Source organism: Pongo pygmaeus, chromosome 20 (genome assembly GCF_028885625.2).
Source record: "Pongo pygmaeus isolate AG05252 chromosome 20, NHGRI_mPonPyg2-v2.0_pri, whole genome shotgun sequence".
NCBI lineage: Eukaryota > Metazoa > Chordata > Mammalia > Primates > Hominidae > Pongo > Pongo pygmaeus.
The window spans coordinates 40,532,143-40,553,645 of NC_072393.2; the positions used below are offsets into that span (position 1 = coordinate 40,532,143).

General features: G+C 55.0%; 1 protein-coding gene across 6 annotated transcripts; it reads left to right on the forward strand.

Annotated features, from left to right (window-relative positions):
• Positions 1-1,562: 1,562 nt before the first annotated feature.
• LSR (lipolysis stimulated lipoprotein receptor) lies at positions 1,563-20,542 on the forward strand. Of its 6 annotated transcripts, none has more exons than XM_054462137.2 (10): positions 1,563-1,968; positions 3,138-3,482; positions 11,426-11,545; positions 14,513-14,569; positions 15,107-15,253; positions 18,942-19,115; positions 19,256-19,315; positions 19,416-19,544; positions 19,685-20,313; positions 20,403-20,542. In XM_054462137.2, the coding sequence occupies exons 1-10, from the start codon at positions 1,860-1,862 to the stop codon at positions 20,436-20,438; spliced, it is 1,806 nt and encodes a 601-aa protein (XP_054318112.1). In that variant the 5' UTR covers positions 1,563-1,859; the 3' UTR covers positions 20,439-20,542. The 6 variants fall into 6 exon arrangements, with proteins under 6 accessions (XP_054318112.1, XP_054318116.1, XP_054318111.1 ...); XM_054462136.2 differs by having other exon boundaries at positions 1,565-1,968; positions 19,413-19,544; XM_054462139.2 differs by lacking the exon at positions 14,513-14,569 and having other exon boundaries at positions 1,566-1,968.
• The last annotated feature ends 961 nt before the right edge of the window (positions 20,543-21,503 follow it).

A 21,503-nucleotide genomic window follows, 5' to 3' on the forward strand; every position in this document is an offset into this window, starting at 1 on the left:
ATGGATGGACCTTGAAAACATTATTCTTTGTGAAATAAACTAGACACAGGACAAATGTTAGACAATTCCACTTATATGAGGCACCTAGAATGGGCAATTTGGTAAGCAAAGTAGAATAGAAATTACTAGGGGCACAGGTAGCAGGGAATGGGGAGTTACTGTTTAATGGGCACAGAGTTTATGATGATGAAACAGTTTCGGGGATAAAGAGTAGTGATTAGTACACGACATTGTGAATGTACTTAATGCCACTGAATTTTACACTTAAAATGGTTAAAACGATAAATATTATAGTTTGCATATTTTATCATAAAAACATTTTTTTAAACGATGAAGGGACGTGAACGGGTTGAAATTTTATAAAAAGTGGCCAGAGAAGGTGTCACTGCAATGGTGTCCTACAGGAGGAGGACGATCATGTGGACATCTGCGGGAAGGGTGTTCTGGCAGAGAGAGTAGCACGGGCGATGGCTCTGAGGACTGTGAGAAGTATATTTGGAAACAGCGAGGAGGCCAGGGTGTCTGAAGCTGAGTAAGCCAGAGTGAGTGGGAGGAGGTGAGATAACAGAGGGAAGGTCAGTTTCTGCTGAGAGTGAGGAGGAGCCACAAGAGGGTTGTGAGCAGGTGGACGTGATCTGGCTTGAGTTTTAACAGGGCCAGTAGAACAAAGCACGCCTGGGTACCGAAACCAGCCAGTGGCCAGTTGGCAACCTGGGGGAGTCTAACGCGAGGAAGCGCCCAGGGTTCCCCCAGGATGCGCTTCCCCTCGCCGCCACCTGGAGACAGCAGAGTCGCGCCCAGCGCTGCGCAGGCTGATCGCCGCGCCGCGCCCCCTCCCTCGGTCGCAGGTGGCTCGTCCCGGGAATTCCTAAGCGGAAACCGGTCCCAGGCCCCGCGCCTTCGCTCGGCCCCTTTAAGAGCCAGAATTTCCGGAGGGCTGACCTGGGGCTAGGGATGCCCAGGGGCCGAATCACAAGTTGGGAACGGGTGGGGGAGGTGGCGAAAACTTCCGAAGTGGAATTCCAACTTTTCCTGGGCCTGAATCCCCTTGGGCATCCCTGAGGGGGCAGAGCTTCCCTTCCGGGGACTTCAGAGGGTTCCTCAGGTCATCTAACTGGGAGACACAGGAGGCCCGAAGTGCCCCCCTCCACCTGGTCCGGAGGAACCCCAGTGGAAGTGGAGAAGTCAGGCGCCACCGACAAGCCTCTCCCAGCCAGGACTTTGCTTAGACTCGCTCCTCCCGGCAGGGCGCACCTAGGCGGGTCCATCACCAGCCGGAGAGAGGGGTGTGGGCAGGGAGGGAACAGGTGCGCGGCGGGACCCGCCCTATCTCAACAGGTGAATCGCTCCAAGTGGGTCTCGGTTGCGTGGATCTCGGTGCGCTTGGTTTGGCCGGAGCAGATGGGGGCCCGAAGGGGCCTGTGGTCCGCAGACGCCCTCCCAGCGGGCCAGTCACTTGGTTCGGGCCCTGGGGGCCGGCGCGCACCTGGGTCAGCCCACTTCCGGGGAGGGAGGCAGAGGAACCCCTCCCCGCCGCTCACCCACTAAGCCCAGCCCTCGGCTCCCACCCTTGTGTACCTGGGCCGAACCATTCACCCGATTGCGCAGCGGGTGGAGTGTGGCTCCGAGGACCGCGGCGGGTCAAGCACCTTTCTCCCCCATATCTGAAAGCATGCCCTTTATCCACGTCGTTTACTTTCATTAAAACTTCCAGAACGCAGCAGGATGGACTTGGAGTAGGGACAAGGAACGGAAGTGGGAAGGGGAGGAGCGTGCACCCCTCCTGGCCTTGGTGCGCGCCGCGCCCCCTGAGGTACTTTGGAGGGGACGCGCGGGCCGGACGCGCCCAGACGGCCGCGATGGCGCTGTTGGCCGGCGGGCTTTCCAGAGGGCTGGGCTCCCACCCGGCCGCCCCAGGCCGGGACGCGGTCGTCTTCGTGTGGCTCCTACTTAGCACCTGGTGCACAGGTACGAGGCACGGGGCCTCTGACGCTGCGGAACGGCGGAGGGCACTGTAGAGGGGGATGGATGGAGTTGGAGGCGGCGAGGGCGCGGGAAGCGGGGGGTCGCAGAGGCTGGGACCTTCCGATCCCCTGGGTCTTGGGCGATCTCTTGCGCGCCGGAGTGAGAGGAATTCCCCATCCATGCCGGGGAGCGCTCCCTCCGCCCTTATCTGGAAGATAGCAGGAAGTGAAACTCCCTGGACGGTGAGACCCGGAGCGGCAGGGAGAATGGAACTCTTTGTGGGGAGGGAGTGGAAGACCGCCAGATCACTGGGAAAAGAAAAGCCGGGATGGGGCTTGGGCGCACCCGGGGATTTCTAAGTGTTGGAGTAACGGGGAGAGGGCACGGGAGGGCTGGATCAGACGCTTCCTAGAGGGACAGAGACGAAGGAACAATGCCTAGGCCTCCCTAGACTCCCCATCCCCCGCACCCCACCCACCTCCCGCGGGCTCCGGATTATACGTGCGTAAGAGTCTGGTAGGATGGACTTACGGACTTGAAACCGACTTCTGCTGGCAGGCTTTCACCTGGATGGGATGTTTGGGTGGTAATGAGGTCTTTCAGCATACACTTTTGGTTCAGTCATTTGAAATGACTTTAGAGTAGGGTGAGGTGGTGGGAGGCTGATGGAGATGTGGTGGGGGCTTTAGTCCCTCCCTGGCAAAGCAGTTCAGGCAAACAACGCCATGGTTTCCCTCCAAATTCAAAAGACCCCGGGTAACCTGGAATCCTTGGTAGTCGGTTTTGAAGTGGGGCCTTGGGCGCTGGGGGCATCAACATGGCCATTTGGGCTTGCCTGCCCAGGCCACACAGAGGCCCCTTGCTGTGAGTGAATGGCAAAGGGAAGAGGGGACTGGTGTGGTTCAGAGGCCACAGGCTGGGAAGAGGGATGGTGGGCGAGTCCAAGGAAACTGGCCATGTCACTGTGCACCTGCCACTTCAGCCCCACGGGTCTATAAAATGGGCATGATTATCGTGGCTACCTCACTGGTCCTGGCGATTAAGGACCAATGTGTGCCAGGCACTCTGTAAACCACACACTTGCAAGTGTCAAGCTGGTGACAGGTGGCGTTCCTGTTGAAGCACCTCCCTGAGCTCACAGCAACCCTTGCTGTCTCTCCTCTTGCCCTCAGCTCCTGCCAGGGCCATCCAGGTGACCGTGTCCAACCCCTACCACGTGGTGATCCTCTTCCAGCCTGTGACCCTGCCCTGTACCTACCAGATGACCTCGACCCCCACGCAACCCATCGTCATCTGGAAGTACAAGTCTTTCTGCCGGGACCGCATCGCCGATGCCTTCTCCCCCGCCAGCGTTGACAACCAGCTCAATGCCCAGCTGGCAGCCGGGAACCCAGGCTACAACCCCTACGTCGAGTGCCAGGACAGCGTGCGCACCGTCAGGGTCGTGGCCACCAAGCAGGGCAACGCTGTGACCCTGGGAGATTACTACCAGGGCCGGAGGATTACCATCACCGGAAGTATGTTGGGTGGGGCAGGGGGATGAGGCTGGGCTTGCCCGGGTGGTGGGGCTGGCGTCCTTGTGCGGGACCTGGAGTCCCCATCTGAAAGCTCTTGAGTGCCAGTGTCTGAAAGGACCAATGAAGGGAGCAATTCTTTTTTTTTTTTTTTTTGAGATGGAGTCTTGCTGTGGACTCCAGGCTGGAGTGCAGTGGTGCGATCTCAGCTCACTGCAACCTCCACCTCCCAGGTTCAAGCAATTCTCCTGCCTCAGCCTCCCGAGTAGCTGGGACTCCAGGTGCGTGCCACCACGCCTGGCTAATTTTTGTATTTTTAGTAGAGATGGGGTTTCACCGTGTTGGCCAGGCTGGTCTCAAACTCCTGACCTCAAATGATCTGCCCGCCTTGGCCTCGCAAAGTGCTGAGAGACACCATACCCAGCCTAAAGGGAGCGATTCTATTCTACTATTCTTCCTTCTGCTAATCCTTCCATTCCTTAATTTAATAACGAAGATTTTTTGAGTACCTGTCATATACCAGGTGCTGTTCTGGGCCCTGGGAATACAGCTGTTAACAAAATCATCAAACCACTTCCCTCATGGAGCCCACATTGCAGTGAGAGAGACAAACACAACACACACTCTCAAGTGCTTGAAGATAAAGAAAACTGGATAACGGAGAGAAGAGGCCAGGGTTTGTTCTATAATCATATTAATAACACGAGCAGTAAGAAGTAAAATTTATCTGAGTAACAACTTATTAAGGGTCTACTGTATGCTAAGCTCTCATCCAGGTTCCCAAGGATTAACTCAGAGCACACAGTAATTGAATAGATTCTATTATTGTCATCTTACAGAGGCCCAGAGAGAGAAAGTGACTTGCCTAGTGTCACATAGCTGGTAACGGGGCTGGGATTCTAACTCAGCCACTTTGGGTCTAGTGGCCAAGCTCCTAATCCCTTTGCTTGCCTAGGGTGGTCCGCAGAGGACTCACAGAGGAGGTGGCAGGAGTGAACTGCAGGGGCAAGAGATCTTGATGGAGAAAGCCTGTGACATGCCAGGAACTGCACACATATTCTCCCATTGAGTCCTCTCCTCTACCCTCCTGACAACTGAGGCACAGAGAGGTTAACTTGTTCAAATGGGCACATAGGCAGTCAAAGTCTGGAGCTGGGGTTTGAACCCAGGCAGCCCTGAGAATGCTTGTTCTTAACTGTAATGCTGCCTCCTGATAGGATGTGCCTGTTGGGACTAAGTAACGGGCAGTCATTCATTCATTCATTTGGTATTTATCAAGCATCTACTATGTGTCGTTGGTGCTGGGGATAGAGGTGATTGGGATGGCTGAAGTTTCTGTCCTCAAGGAGATGACATTCTGGTGGAGTGAGACTGGCAGTAAATAAGCAGATAAAGAAAGAGTATGAGAATTTCAAAGTCTGGGCACGGTGGCTCACGTCTGTAATCTCAGCACTTTGGGAGGCCAAGGTGGGTGGATCACCTGAGGTCAGGAGTTCCAGACCAGCCTGGCCAACATGGTGAAACCCCATCTCTACTAAAAATGCAAAGATTAGCCAGGCATGGTGGCACATGCCTGTAATCCCAGCTACTCAGGAGGCTGAGGTATGAGAATCGCTTGAACCCAGGAGGCAGAGGTTGCAGTGAGCCAAGATCGCACCACTGTACTCCAGCCTGGGTGACAGAGTGAGACTCTGTCTCAAAAAAAAAAAGACTCCATCTCAAGGTATAAGAATGTCAGAGAGTACTAAGTGCTGCAAAGAAAATAACACCAGGCTGGGTGCGTTGGCTCATGCCTATATATTTCAGCACTTTGGGAGGCCAAGGCAGGAGGATCACTTGAGCCTAGGAGTTTGAGACCAGCCTGGACAACAAAATGAGACCCCATGTCTGCAAAAATTTTAAAAATTAGCTGGGCATGGTGGCATGTGCCTGTGGTCCCAGCTGCTCAGGAGGCTGAGGTGGGAGGATTGCTTGGGCCTGAGACGTCAAGGCTTCAGTGAGTCATGATCATGCCACTGCATTCCAGCCTGGGTGACAGAGTGAGACCCTGTCTTGAAATGAAAAGAAAATAGGCTGGGCGCGGTGGCTCACATCTGTAATCCCAGCATTTTGGGAGGCCGAGGTGGGTGGATCACCTGAGGTCAGGAGATCAAGACCAGCCTGGCCAACATGGTGAAATCCCATCTCTACTAAAAATACAAAAATTAGCCGGGTATGGTGGTGGGCACCTGTAATCCCAGCTACTTGGGAGGCTGAGGCAGGAGAATCGCTTGAACCTGGGAGGCGAAGGTTGCGGTGAGCCAGATTGCACCACTGCACTCCAGCCTGGGAAACAGTGAGACTCTGTCTCAAAAAAAAAGAAAAGAAAAGAAAATAGCACTGGGTGATGTGCTACATGAAATGACTTGGGCTGTGAATATGATTTGAGGAGGGCCTGGGCCTGGGCCCTACAGAACCTAGAAGGCAGAGAGGAAGGGGAGGGGCAGGGTGCCAGGGATGAAGGCTCACCTACCTCATGTCTTAGTGTGTGTTCACTGTCTTAAACAACAATTTAAAGCTGGGCATGGGGCAGAGGGGGGAAGGGAGCATCCCCAGCCAGGGACTGGAGCACATCCTGCTAGAGGATCAATGGGAAGCAGGGTTCCAGGGGCTGAGCCTATGTCAGTCCTGTTTCAGAGGAGGCACCAGGCTTGCTTGCCCTGAATTTCTGTGGGCAGCTCAGCAATGAGCATCCTACTGTTATTGAGGTCACAGGGCTTCTTAGGCCCCCTCCTCTCTAACCCAGGGATTGTGCCTGCCTGGACCAGGCATGACTGCTAAGCTCCTGCCAGGACAAGCCAAATACTGAGGGTACTTCCTCTGCTGGGCACAAAAGTCCAGGATGACCCCCCAAGCTCTGTCTGGGGGAAGGGGCCCCACATGCTCCAGGGGCCTCACAGGCCTGGGTCTTTCAAACCACCCCCACCTGGGCCTGTGTTTGATCAAGGCCCTGAGTGTAAACATCCATTGTGTGTGTGTCCTTTCAGGAAACCCCATTAGCCGTAGGAGCTTCCTCTGTTTCAGCTTTGAGGATGGGGAAAAGTGGACTCCCCGTGGTGTTTCTAGGGTGACCCACTGTGCTGGGGTTTTTCTGTTTTTTGTTTTTTTTTTTTCTGTCACCCAGGCTGGAGTGCAGTGGTGCAATCTCAGCTCACTGCAACCTCTGCCTCCCAGGTTCAAGCGATTCTCCCGCCTCAGCCTCCTGAGTAGCTGGGATTACAGGTGCACACCACCACACCTGGCTAATTTTTGTATCTTTTTGGTAGAGATGGGATTTCACCATGTTGGCCAGGCTGGTCTCAAACTCCTGACCTCAGGTGATCTGCCTGCCTTGGCCTCCCAAAGTTCTGGGATTACAGATGTGAGCCACCATGCCTGGCCTATCCTGGTTTCAAAAGTGAAAATAGTCCTGGGTGAACTAGAAGGCTGTCCACTCCAGGCGTCCCTCCGGTCAGGTGGCTCGTGCCCTGCTTTGTCCTTCCATGCTTTGGGTGATGGACCAGCACCTGGACACGAGGCCCTGTTCCACCTCCTCGGGCTCCTTGGGGTCCAAATACCCCCACCTCCAGCTGCACTGCAGCAGAGAGCCCATGGGACCTCTGAAATCATGAAGGTCACCTTTGTGGTGTATAAAGAAGGAACCAGAGGTTGGAGATGTGGAGGAGGCCTGGCTGCTGTTCCCACTGGAGACCTGGCATCTTCTCCCCTCACCTAAAACAATGAAAGCAGTGCTCAGCCCGGGTGAGATCACGGCCAGCCCAAAACCAGGAACAGGGTACGCCCTGCAGGAAGACGGTGCGCCCAGGCCTTAGGATGGATCAAAAGAAGCCGGAAAACTATATTTTTTGTGGGTTTTGAAAACGTCAGACAGGTCAAACAAAACACAGTGAGGTCCAGCCTCAGCCTACGAGATGCCAGATTTCAACCCCTGGCCCTATATGATCTGTTTGCCATGGCAGGCGGTTTCCGTCCACCTCTTTTGTTTACAGCAGGGACCAGCTCTTGAGCTCCATTGTTGAAGAGACATAGTCAGGGTCTGATTTGAAGACACTGGTGGCTCATGCCTGTAATCCCAGCACTTTAGGAGGCCGAGGCAGGAGGATTGCTTGAGGACAGGAGCTGGGAGACCAGCCTGGGCAACACAGTGAGACCCAGACACTACAAAAAATAAATTAGTGGGGCATGATGGTGCACCCTGGTAATTCCAGCTACTCTGGAGATGGGAAGATTGCTTGAGCCTAGGAGTTCGAGGCTGCAGTGACCCATGATCGCACCACTGCACTCCAGCCTGGGTGACAAAGCTAGGCCCTCTCAAAAAAGATACAGGTGGAAAAACGATGGACGAAGAGGGCGTTGTGGCAAACCTGGAGGATTTAGGAGAACCTAGTTGGGAATTCTATGAGGATTCAATGAAAGAATGTGCGCAGAGGGGCCCAGCACATAGTAAGAGCTCAATAAACGGTGGGGGCCAGGGGCGGTGGCTCATGCCTGTAATCCCAGCACTTTGGGAGGCTGAGGCAGGTGGATCACTTGAGCCCAGGAGTTCAAGATCAACCTGAACAACAAAGCAAGATCCTGTCTCAAAAAAAACACCACCAACAACAAAAAAACAGTGGCTTAGATGCCTGATCATTAGGGTAAGTCGTGTCCTCAACTCCTTCACATCTGCTCTGAAGGTCACCATATCTGGAAGCTTTCCCTGGCCTCCTTGTTTAAAATGACGCAGCCCCCACTCCACGCCTGGCACTCTCTCTCTGCTGTCCCTGATTCATTTTCTCCATACAGCTTATCTTTGTCTGCTATGTGACATAGTTACATTTTTTATTTGTCTTTCTTTCCTAGTTAGAATCTGAACTCTAGAAGGGCAAGGGCAAGGATTTATAACTCAAAAGTTCCGGGCTTAGGCCTCTTTACATTCTTGATTTTGAGGTTAATTAAGAGCTCAGGCCTAGCGAGGTGGCTCATGCCTGGAATCCCAGCACTTTGGGAGGCCCAGGCGGGCAGACGACTTGAGGTCAGGAGTTCCAGACCTGCCTGGCCAACACAGTGAAAACCCTGTCTCTACTAAAAATACAAAAATTAGCCAGTTATGTTGGCAGGCACCTATAATCCCAGCTACTCAAGAGGCTGAGGCAGGAGAATCGCTTGAACCCAGGAGGCAGAGGCTGCAGTGAGCCGAGATCGTGTCACTGTACTCCAGCCTGGGCAACAGAACGAGACTCCATCTCAAAAAAAAAAAATTAAGAGCTCAAAGAGTTTGTTTTCATAGGTAGCAGAATGAGAAAAGTTTACAAAATAGTTTAAATGACAATAAAGTCATTATAGATTAACATAAATAAAATACCTTTTATGAAAAAAATAATCATTTTCTGAAACCAGACAAAACATTATGAATAAGAAGGTGGCGTGGTTTTATTTTTTTTGCAAGTCTCTGAAGCCTGGCTAGATAGAAGAGCCTGGCTTCTCAGAGCTGCTTCAGTCTGTGTGATGTCTATCCTATGTCATGTAGCCTCTGGAAAACGCCACAGTTAGTATTGTTGGGAAAATAACTTTGACCTCAGGATCTCCTGAAAATGTCTTGGGGAACCCCAGGGTCTAGAGGCTGCAGTTTGAGAACTGTTGCTGTGGTATACCAGGTGTCTCAAATACTGCCTAAAACATAGGTGGCACTCAGTAATTATTGTTGAAGGATGAATGAATGAATGAATGAATGAAATGTGTCTTTGAATCCAGCCATATGCCCAGAATGATGAGACAGATGACAAAAGCTAAGGGACTGTAGCATGAGGAGAGAGGGGGTTTGTTTCCTTTTTTTTCTTTTTTATTTTTTTTGAGATGGAGTCTCACTCTATTGCCCAGGCTAGAGTGCAGTGGTGCAATCTCAGCTCGCTGCAACCTCTGCCTCCTGGGTTCAAGCGATTCTCCTGCCTCAGCCTCCCGAGTAGCTGGGACTACAGGCGCGCGCCACCATGCCTAGCTAATTTTTTACATTTTTGGTAGAGATGGGGTTTTACCATGTTGGTCTGGAACTCCTGACCTCAAGTGATCCACCCGCCTCAGCCTCCCAAAGTGTTGGGATTACAGGTGTGAGCCACCATGTCCGGCCAAGAGGGTGTTCATTTCTGCTCCTGGCCAGGTATTGTGTCAGGCACTGGGGACCCAGCAGTGACTGAGACAGACAGGGCTCTGCCTCACAGAGCCCACATTTTCACCAGGCAAGGGATGGTCGGCCCCTAAGCTGGGAGATAAGACTTCAGCAGTTGGGTGGGGGAGCCGTGGGAGAAGCCCAGCCCACGGGGGGACAGTACGAATCTAGAACCAAGGCGATGGCAGGGGTTAGGCTGGCACGGTAGCTAGAGACCATGTCGTGCCAAGGGCCTTGGGGACCATGGGACCTTAGGGAAGGCGTCTGGAATGCTGTAGCCAGACACTGTTGCAAGGAGGATTTTTCTGTAGACATGAGGCCTTCCTTGTGAAGAAAGCAAGGGTTCTTTCATTCCTGGGGGTGCCAGGTGCTGTGGACTGCAGCACGCATGGTTGCTGCCGTCACAGAGCTGTCGTGCAGGAGGGCAGCGCGTCCTTGGGAAGGTGGCAGGCAGGTCAGGCTAGGAGGAAAGAGGCCGGGAAGCTGAGGGCGTTTCCTGCCCGAGATGCCCAATGTAGCCTACTTCTCTCCCCAGTGGCCTAAGGCAGAGTTGCCTGGTAGGTGCCCCGGTCCCACCCTGGTGGAAGGCTGAAGGTATTTAACTAATTAGTGCCTGAGGAGCAGAGAGGAAACAGGATGTGCCAAAACACTTTGATGGATGGTAGAGTTAACAGGCTCCTTGCCTGCAGCTGCTTCAGACAAGAGCGTCCCCAAGCCCTGGGCCTGACCTGGAATGTGGGGTTGGAAGGGGAGGGGGAGGGACCAAGGCACTGGGAGGGTTAGTCTCTCTCTCTCCCCCACATAGACACACCCACTCCTTATGGGTGCCTGGGCATCTCCTGGTACCTAGAATCTGGCCTGTTTATCTCCACACCCATCCCTGGGGTCTACACTAGGCCCTGTAGGTGGCAGTTTACATCAGGGGGGTTCTGATTTTGGCTCTGAGAGGTGGTTCAGAGATGGCTGTAGTTGAGAAGCACAGACTGCTGGGTGCGGTGGCTCACGCCTGTAATCCCAGCACTTTGGGAGGCTGAGGCGGGGGTGGATCACCTGAGGTCTGGAGTTCAAAACCAGCTTGGTCAACATGGCGAAACTCCATCTCTACTAAAAATGCAAAAATTAGCCAGGCGTGGTGGCAGGTGCCTGTAATCCCAGCTACATGGGAGGCTGAGGCAGAAGAATCGCTTGAATCTGGGAGGCGGAGATTGTAGTGAGCCGAGATTAGTTTGCCCCATTGCATGCCAGCCTGGGCAACAAGAGCGAAACTCCGATTCAAACAACAAAAAAAAGCTGGGCATGGTGGAGTACCTGTAGTCCCAACTACTCAGGTGGGAGTATTGCTTGAGTCCAGGAGGTTGAAGTTGTAGTGGGCTATAATTACACGACTGCACTCCAGCCAGGGCCACAGAGTGAGACCCTATGTCTAAAGAAAGAAAAAAAACCAACCTCAGGCTCTGAGGGCACCATTACTGCTCTACACTGAAGAGCTGTGCAGCTTTTCCAGACCCGAAATGTCATCCACAAAACAGAAGTGATAATGGCCCTGCCTCACAGACTTCTTGCAGTAGCCCAGGTGTTTAGAACGGGGTGTAAAAGGCCGCGTGCCCTTGGTAGGAATCTTTGCATATGAATTTGATCATCTGCAGCCTGCCCAGCCCACCACTTGCCCCCTCCTGGGTGTGCTGGGAAGGGGGGTCTGGCCCTCCTGGGGTTAGGTGCCCCAGCCTCTAAGGTGCCCTCATGCCTTTTCATCCTGACCCAGATGCTGACCTCACCTTTGACCAGACGGCGTGGGGGGACAGCGGTGTGTATTACTGCTCCGTGGTCTCAGCCCAGGACCTCCAGGGGAACAACGAGGCCTACGCAGAGCTCATTGTCCTTGGTGAGTGGGCCAGGGAAGGGGGAGGTATGGCCCTTCCTTTTGTCCGCTTCTGTTCTGTCTGCCCTCCCCTGTGTCTGCCCTCTACCCTCCAGCTTACCCTCTGGGCTCTGTCACCTGCTCTGCTCTCCCCCAGGCTCTGCCAGTCACTTAGGCTCCCCCATGCCCTGCACCCCAGGCAGGGACGACTGGCCCGCAGTGCCTCCAGTCATCCAAGCCAAACTAAGAGAAGAGTGGAGACAATTGGAGACTCTGCCTCTTCAAAGTCTCATTTTTAAAAAAATCCAGACTTGGGGTCTGGGTGCGGTAGTTCATGCCTGTAATCCCAGCACTTTGGGAGGCCGAGGCGGGTGGATCACTTGAGGCCAGGAGTTCGAGACTAGCCTGGCCAATGTGGCAAAATCCCGTCTTTATAAAAAATATAAAAGCCAGGCGTGGTGGTGCACATGCCTGTAATCCCAGTTACTCAGAACGCTGAGGCATAAGGATTGCTTGAACCTGGGAGGCAGAGGATGCAGTGAGCCAAGATCACGCCACTGCACTCCAGCCTGGGCGACAGAGTGAGACTCCATCCAAAAAAAAAAAAAAAAAAATCCAGACGTGGTCAGAGTCCATGGGCAGTGAATGAGGACAGTTGATGGTGTGCAAAATCGACCCACCTCTTGCTACATCCCCAAGGCCTCATCTAACCCGAGTCCCTTGCCAAAGCACAGCGGTTTTGCCGTGTGCCCTGCTGGGATGGTGCTGCATGGCACACACAGTGTGTAAGTTTGAGTGCAGCTGAAACGAAGCTGATTCCAGACACCCAGGGGCAGGGCGGGGTGTCCATGTGGCTGGGAGGCCTCCCTCCATGTGTTAGGGGGATGTTGCCATCGGCCAGGTGCCCTGCTGTAAGCCAACACATGGAGTCTTGTATGACATGTGCTTTGCATGAGTGATGCCACTGGGCTGTACACTGCCATCTTCACATGTGTGAATGAGCACGTGACTGGGGGGTACTTGGGCCGCAAGACAGAGTTCATGTGTGGGGGATGGAACACGTACACCAGTGACCCAGGAACCTCTGCGTGTTCTTTGGTAAAATGCACCATTTGCATCAGCAGTTCCCAAAATTAGTCTCCAGGTCTATTTACACTCTAAAACATTATCAAGGGTCTCCAAGAGCTTTTGTTTGTTTCTGTGGGTTTTATGTCTATCTGTTGCTTAACGTATTAGGAATTAAAATGGGGAGATTTTCCTTTTTTTTTTTTTTTTTTTTTTTGAGATGGAGTCTCGCTCTGTCGCCCAGGCTGGAGTGCAGTGGCTCGATCTCGGCTCACTGCAAGCTTTGCCTCCTGGGTTCACGCCATTCTCCTGCCTCAGCCTCCTGAGTAGCTGGGACTACAGGCGCCCGCCACCACGCCCGGCTAATTTTTTTTGTATTTTTAGTAGAGACTGGGTTTCACCATGTTAGCCAGGATGGTCTCGATCTCCTGACCTCGTGATCCGCCCACCTTGGCCTCCAAAGTGCTGGGATTACAGGTGTGAGCCACTGTGCCCGGCCTTAAAATGGGGAGATTTTTCAAGCCCAAGATACACAAGCAAGACTGGGCAACATGGCAAGACCCCGACTCTACAAAAAATTTTCATATTGACACACGTTGAACTGATATTTTAGATATACTGTGTTAAATAAAATATATCATTACAATTAAAAAAAAAAAAAAAAAATTTAAAATTAACCAGGCATGGTGGCATGCACCTGTGAGCCCAGCTTCTTGGGAGGCTGAGGCAGGAGTATCGCTTGCGCCCAGGAGGTCAAGGCTGCAGTGAGCCGTGATTATGCTACTGCACTCTAGCATGAGTGACAGAGACCCTGGCTCAAGAAACACAAACACACACACACACACACACACACAAGCATATAGTCCGTTAGGCATCAGGGCAATGATGGCATCAGGGAGCCTGGGAAACCCCACTGCACATTCATGGGAGAACAACTGAAAAAGGCAAATAACATCTTAGTGTTAGTCTAAAATTTCTTCTTTTGGCCTTGCGGACAGGACCATGCTTTGAGAGCTGTGACTGACATGCCTCTGTCCTGTTGCGAGGGCCTATAGCGCCAAGTGCATGAGCTCTGGGGAGGGCTTCGTGGGTACAGAGCTGGGCCTGTGGAGGCCCCTCAGACACAACGCTGGTGGGGCTCAGAGCTCCAGGGGCACTCGAGGGAAGACAAGAACCGGGTCTGAGATGCGTGAATGTGACAGTGCATGAGTAGAGATGGAGACCTTGTGGGTCCCAGAACCAGGACTGCATATGACTTTCATATGTGGGTATTTTTGCCTTCATGGGTCCCTTCCTGTTTTAAAAAAAATTTGTGATTATGTTGTCACAAAGAGTTTATTCCTGTATATTCAGTGTTAATTTTTTTTCAGATTTGTAAAGTAAAATTGAACCATTTCAGCCAGGTGTGGTGACACATGCCTGTAGCCCTAGCTACTTACCCTGGAGGCTGAGGTGGGAGGATCGCCTGAGCCCAGGAGGTTGAAGCTGCAGTGAGCCATGATCACATCCCTGCACTCCAGACTGGGCAACAGAGCTGAGATCCTATTTCATGGGCCCTAGGCCACTGTGCCTGCTGGAACAGGACATCCCTATCACTGTGGTTGGAGCCCTTTGGAGTGCTAAGACCTATGAATGAGGAAAACAGGGTGCCCAAGCCGAGGTAGAGCCCTCAGAACCCCCTGGGATTTGTATTGGAGCCCTCGTGGCATGAGACACAGGTGGATTATGCAAAGGGAGTTTCTTACCTATAAGCACCCACATGTGGGCAGGTGGAGGGTAGGAGCTATGTGCTAGGGCTTCAGCCTCCAGCCCCTTCCCACTTCAGAGCACACCTTGCACTTGGCCAGTCTGGAGCTGGGCTTTCGGGGGCGGCACAGCCTGGGCTGGCTCTGGCCAGCATAATCTGTTTCTCTTTTGTCCTTCCAGGGAGGACCTCAGGGGTGGCTGAGCTCTTACCTGGTTTTCAGGCGGGGCCCATGGAAGGTACGGGGGGTGGATCCTGAGTTGGGCTTCTCAGGAGCTCCCATACATCACCTACTGCTTCTGACTCTAGTTAGTATCCCCTTCCCCACTAAACCCTGCTCACTGTGGACCCCTCACTAACCTGGCCTGACTGTGGCTCTGAGGCATCTAGTGGCCTGGCGCTGGGCCTAGGCTAGGCTGGGCTGAGGAGAGCCTGGGGTGCAGGCCGGGGCTCTGTGACTGGCACCTGCGGTGCTCTTGAGGGTGTGGCGTCTGGGCAGCTGGCTGTCTCTTTGGTCTGGGGGCTGCCTCGTTCTCTGCCTTGTGTTTTTGCACCTGGGGGAGGGCCGTAATTGGGGAATGGCCGTGATGGTAGAATGGGGAGTGTGCTGTGCCCAGCCTCTGGCACAAAAAATCCAGCCAGGGCTGCAGGTTCCTTGGTGAGCTTTGCAAATCGTCCCCGACCTCAGTGCTGGCTCTGCACCATGTGCCCCTGCTGTGCCGTTGGCCCTGTTCCCTCCCAGGCCTCTGGGCTCAGGGCCTGTTGTCTTTCTGCAGACTGGCTCTTCGTGGTTGTGGTGTGCCTGGCTGCCTTCCTCATCTTCCTCCTCCTGGGCATCTGCTGGTGCCAGTGCTGCCCGCACACTTGCTGCTGCTACGTCAGGTGCCCCTGCTGCCCAGACAAGTGCTGCTGCCCCGAGGCCCGTAAGTGTCCCGCTCATGGCCACCCTGGTTTGGGCAACATCCTGCATCCGAGGGAAGGTGGTGGCCATCCACCTGCCCCCAGGACAGTGGCGTTGGTCTGGAGGGTGTGAATTTAGCCAGTGGGGAGAAAGTAGGCTGAGGAGGGTCTGCTGCTTTAGATTGTCATTTACTTCCTCCAACTTTTAGTTTATTTTTATTTATGTTGTTCTTTTCTTTTGTAAGTATAATCCATACACATGGTAAAAATGTCCAACAGTACAAGATACTATTCACATGAAAGTAAAGCCCTCTAAAAAAACCAAATCTTGGCTAGGCGCAGTGATTATGCCTATAATCCCAGCACTTTGGGAGGCCAAGACAAGTGGATCACTTGAGGTCAGGAGTTCCAGATCAGCCTGGCCAACATGGTGAAACCCCGTTCTCTACTAAAAATACAAAAATTAGCTGGGCATGGTGGTGTTCGCCTGTAATCCCAGCTACTCAGGAGACTGAGGCATGAGAATCGCTTGAACCCAGGAAGTGGAGGTTGCAGTGAGCTGAGATCACGCCACTGCACTCCAGCCTGGGCGACAGAGTGAGACTCTGTCTCAAAAAAAAAAAAAAAATTCTTAAGTGAAAAAGTTAAGAAACCAAACAAGGTTTACAACACTACATGATTTAAGCAAAAAAATTTTTTTTTGTTTTAGAGAAAGGGTCTCACTCTGTCATCCAGGCAGTGCAGTAGTGCGATCATAGCTCTCCGCAGCCTCGAACTCCTGGGTTCAAGCAGTCGTCCTGCCTCAGCCTCTGGAGCAGCTGGGACTGTAGGCACACACCACCATGCCGAGCTAATTTTTTGATTTTTGTTTTTTGTAGAGACAGGGGTTGCAGTATGTTGCCCAGCCTGATCTCAAACTCCTAGCCTCAGGTGATCCTCCCAAGTCAGCCTCCCCAAAGTGCTGGGATTACAGGCATGTGCCACCATGCTGGCCAATTTTTAAAATTTTTTTGTAGAGACTGGGTCTTGTTATGTTGCCCAGGCTGGTTTTGAACTCTTGACCTCAAGCGATCCTGCCTCAGGCTCCCAAAGTGATGGAATTATAGGCATGAACTACCACACCTGGCCTTAAACTTAAGCAATTTATTTATTTATTTATTTATTTTTGGAGACAGTTTCACTCTGTCGCCCAGGCTGGAGTAAAGTGGCACGATCTCGGCTCACTGCAACCTCCGCCCCCCGGGTTTAAGCTATTCTCCTGCCTCAGCCTCCCGAGTAGCTGGGATATAGGCGCCCGCCACCACGCCTGACTTAATTTTTGTATTTTTAGTAGAGATGGGGTTTCGCCATGTTGGCCAGGCTGGTCTCGAACTCCTGACCTCAGGCAATCCGCACCCCCCCCCCCCTCCCCGCACCCCCACCTTGGCCTCCCAAAGTGTTAGGATTACAGCTGTGAGCCACCATGCCTGGCCAAATTTAAGCAAATTTTTGAAAACACATATCCACAGGAATGCTGCACATTTTACCCAGCTACTATGTCTAGGGTCATATCTAGCACACCAGCATGGCTACTGTGGAGAGCTGGGACTGGATGTGGGACTAGAGCTAAAGCGGAAGTAAGCAAACCAAGCAGGGGAAGGTAAGAGAAGACAGAAGACAGAGAGAGAGGGACCTAACTCTATGAGAGGAGTCAGACATGTGCAATTGAAACAGACTTGCTCCTGCCTCTCTTCTGTGAATGTTTGTGAATATCCCAACGGGACACTTTCACAGAGGAGCTGATAGACGTCATCACAGCCATCAGCCTTGGGACACCAGGCCACAGCGTGTACACTAAGTGGCACTGATGGACACTTCAGCATCCCTCTAGCTGCTGTCCCGTTTCCCCTCCTGGGGGACCACAGCTGTTGCCAGTCCTTGGTTTCCTTCAGGAGGGTGTCTGGGTAGACCGGCCTGTGTGCACATAGTCCAAGATACATGAACAGTGAAGTACCAGGCAATCCTTGCAAGCGTGGGCAGGTGGAGAGCTGAGGCCTGCTTGACACCTTCCTGCTCAGAAGCCCAGTGAGCAGTTTCCCTCCCTAAGGCTCAGTGTCATCCCCTATAAAATGGGGCTTATGGCAGAGCTCACCACACTGGGTGCGTCTAGGGATTTGGTGAGCTCATGTGCACACCACTGAGCATGGGGCCCAACCTATATAAAATATTCTACGTCTGTCAGCTGCTGGGCACTGCCACTATCAGCCTCAGTAGTGACTGAGGGCCAGGGCACCAGTCAGAGCCCTGGTGCACACAGAGTGACCCCAGAGAAGCAGCCTTCCCTCTCTGAGTCCTGTTTCCTTCTGTTAGGTCCCGACTTCATGGGTTGTTGTGAGCATTAAGGAAGTCGCTGGCTAATTTTATAGTCATTGAAGTGAGTGGTGTGCAACCTGGTTCCTCAAAGGATCACTTCCCTGAAAAAATTCCACTGCTCCCTGGAGGCTTATGCAGGCCATCCCATCCCCTCCCTCTTGTTGTGTTCAGCTGACAGCTTTTGCTCAGTGAGTGAGTGTTAGGTCCATCTCACAGATGGGCTGCAACCAAGTTTGCAGTGAACCCACTAAGTCCAGGGCTAGGGCCAGGACTAAATGCTGGTCCCAATGCCACATTCCCCTGTCCCAACACCACATTTCCTCCATCCGGAGTCCCTGTTACCCCAACCCGGGGCCCCATTAACTCCCTGGCAGAGGCCGTGTTACGTCTGCTGCTGCCACAGCCTCTGCCCACCCGTCAGGAGGCAGCAGGTCCCACTGCTGATGATAAAGTTGCAGGCTGCCTGAGCTAATGAAGGGGCTTCCTCTAGGCTGTGCACTTAGTCTTCTGCTTCCAAACCAAATCAGAGGTGAGGCACCCTCTCTGGGCCCATCTCTCTCCTCCATTTTCCTGTTGGGGTCCCAGGGAGGAAGCCACTTGCCTAGGGCCCAGGAACTTTGCAAACCTCTTGCCCTAGGGAGGAAGGAAGGGAGGAAGATCTTACCTTGAACTGTCAAGCCTAGAGCCTGGCGGGGCGGGCGGAAATGGTTGCAGTCCATGAGTTAGAAACACTAGAGGAGACACTTTGCTGCTTGGCGGGGGCAGGCAAGTTAACTCCTGAGGCTCCTGCCACTGCATCTCGATCTGGAAGGTGATCAGGTGGGCAGAACCCACGTCTCCCAGATGACTCATTTTTTCTAGAGCAGGGGCTTGGCTGCCAAAGAGGATACTTGATTTCGGCTTGTGCGGACAGTGGTGGATCCAGCACCTGGGCTTTATATAAAGGGCAGCTTTGTTGCCCTGTAAACACACAGACCGTGGGTGGCCACTTCTTCCAGTAAGTTAGCTGGGGAGTTGCAAGTTTAGGTAAAACCTTTTGATTGGCAAATGTTGGCGAATCACCATGCTGTTAAATGAAACATTGTTCTGCCACCCTGGGGCCATGGGCTGCCTGTGTGCACCCTCTGAAAAATCACAAAGGAAGTAGGGTGGGGTCTCTGTGAAGCTGGTGTCCCCCAGCCTCAGGGATGCTGCAGAAATGGAATGAGGACCAGCAGGGACTCAGATGCCCAAGGAAGCTCTACAGCAGAGGACGACTTGGGAAGGAGGTCCAGGCCCAGGTCCCTCCGGAACCCAATGGGTATGGGGCAGCCTGGCTCCTGCCCCACCCGCCTTCTCCTGTTGATTGTGTCCTCACAGTGTATGCCGCCGGCAAAGCAGCCACCTCAGGTGTTCCCAGCATTTATGCCCCCAGCACCTATGCCCACCTGTCTCCCGCCAAGACCCCGCCCCCACCAGCTATGATTCCCATGGGCCCTGCCTACAACGGGTACCCTGGAGGGTACCCTGGAGACGTTGACAGGAGTAGCTCAGGTGAGGCTGGGGGAAGCAGGAACAGCTGGTGGGGGTGTGCTGGGCATCTGGACACTGAGGGGCTGGAAGGAAGAGGGTCTTGGGAGCCGAGGAGGGGCTCTGCTCCTGGTGTGCAGCCACTGACAGCCACTCTCCCCCAGCTGGTGGCCAAGGCTCCTATGTACCCCTGCTTCGGGACACGGACAGCAGTGTGGCCTCTGGTGAGAATCCATCATCCCGAAGTTGGATGCGCTTGTAAGGGAGAGGGGTGGGCCAGGATCCATCCTCCCAAACCGACCACCACCACCCTGTCCCTAGAAGTCCGCAGTGGCTACAGGATTCAGGCCAGCCAGCAGGACGACTCCATGCGGGTCCTGTACTACATGGAGAAGGAGCTGGCCAACTTCGACCCTTCTCGACCTGGCCCCCCCAATGGCCGTGTGGAGCGGGGTGAGCAGGAACCTTGGGGTCTGAGGGCTTTTAAGGTGGGGGGGAAACATGTCTCCCTGATACCTGCCCCAGGGACTCTTGGTGCAAACCCTGGACCGGGGGGTTCCTCCAGCAGTCAGTGACACCCCCCTTCCCTGCAGCCATGAGTGAAGTCACCTCCCTTCACGAGGACGACTGGCGATCTCGGCCTTCCCGGGGCCCTGCCCTCACCCCGATCCGGGATGAGGAGTGGGGTGGCCACTCCCCCCGGAGTCCCAGGGGATGGGACCAGGAGCCCCCCAGGGAGCAGGCAGGCGGGGGCTGGCGGGCCAGGCGACCCCGAGCCCGCTCCGTGGACGCCCTGGACGACCTCACCCCGCCGAGCACCGCCGAGTCAGGGAGCAGGTCTCCCACGAGTAGTGGTGGGAGGAGAGGCCGGGCCTACATGCCCCCGCGGAGCCGCAGCCGGGACGACCTCTATGACCAAGACGACTCGAGGGACTTCCCACGCTCCCGGGACTCCCACTACGACGACTTTAGGTCTCGGGAGCGCCCTCCTGCCGACCCCAGGTCCCACCACCACCGTACCCGGGACCCTCGGGACCACGGCTCCAGGTCCGGGGACCTCCTTTACGATGGGCGGCTACTGGAGGAGGCTGTGAGGAAAAAGGGGTCGGAGGAGAGGAGGAGACCCCACAAGGAGGAGGAGGAAGAGGCCTACTACCCGCCCGCGCCGCCCCCGTACTCGGAGACCGACTCGCAGGCGTCCCGCGAGCGCAGGCTCAAGAAGGTGAGGGCCGCCCTCCCTGGTGTCCAGACCGTCCCTGGGCCCCCAGTCGGTCCCCGCGGTTCATACCCTTTTTTCTTTCTCCCTTGCAGAACTTGGCCCTGAGTCGGGAAAGTTTAGTCGTCTGATCTGACGTTTTCTACGTAGCTTTTGTATTTTTTTTTTAATTTGAAGGAACACTTATGAAGCCCTGCCATACCCCTCCCGAGTCTAATAAAACGTATAATCACAAGCTCTGGAAAGAACCATTTGTTCGGCCGCGCGGGGCGGGGGACCGGGGCTTCTCCCGTGTGTGTCTGTAAAGCGCCGCGGCCCGAGGGCGCCGGAGTACCGGGCCGGGAGGAAGAAACCCAGCCTGGCCCGGCCCGGCCCGCGCCCGCGCCGCCGGCCGGAGAACGTGCCCCGCGCAGCCGCCGCCCGCCTGCGTGCGCGCCCCGGCCCCGCCCAGGCATGCGCATGCGCCCCGGCCCTCCGCCTTCGCGCACCGCAGGCTGGCCGCCGGGACCGCGCGCGCGCGCCCCTCTCCCCTTCCAGCCCATCCCCCATCCCCCCACCGACCTACTTTACTGTCTCCAAATTCGGGCAGCCCACCTGGGCCCCGACGACCCCAGCCCTTGCTCCGGGTACCCCGACGTTCCATCCGGCCCCGCGTTTCACCCGGGCGGCGCGCGGCGACCTCGCGCCCCGTGGAGCCCCGGGCCCGCGCGCGCCCGCCCGCCCCCGGAGACAGACAGCGCGCGCGCTCCCGGGCCGCCTCCCCCCAGCGCGCGTCCGCCCCGGGCTCGCGCCGCCGCCGCCGCCGCCGCCGCGCGCGCGCAGCTCAAGTAAAGGAGGAAAAAAAAAAGGGGGAAAAATAGAAAGCGGCGGCGGCTGCAGCAGCGATCCGCCGCCGGACTGGGCCAGGCCGGGCGGCGGCCGCGCGAGCCGGCGATCCAGGGCACCGGCTGCGGCCAGCCAGGGCGGGCCGTGTTCAAAAAAAAAAGTCGCGGCGGCGGCGGCTGCTCAGGGAAGGAGGCCTGAGGGCCGCGTGCAGCGGGCGGGCAGCCGGGTGGGCTAGGGGCGGCCGCGCGGCGTCCCGGAGCCTCGGGCCGCCCGGAGCCGGCGGGCGGGCGGAGGCGGAGGCGGCGGCGGCTGCAGCGGCTGCAGGAGCGGCGGCGGCTGCGGCGGCGGCGGCGGCATCTCCTCCTCACATG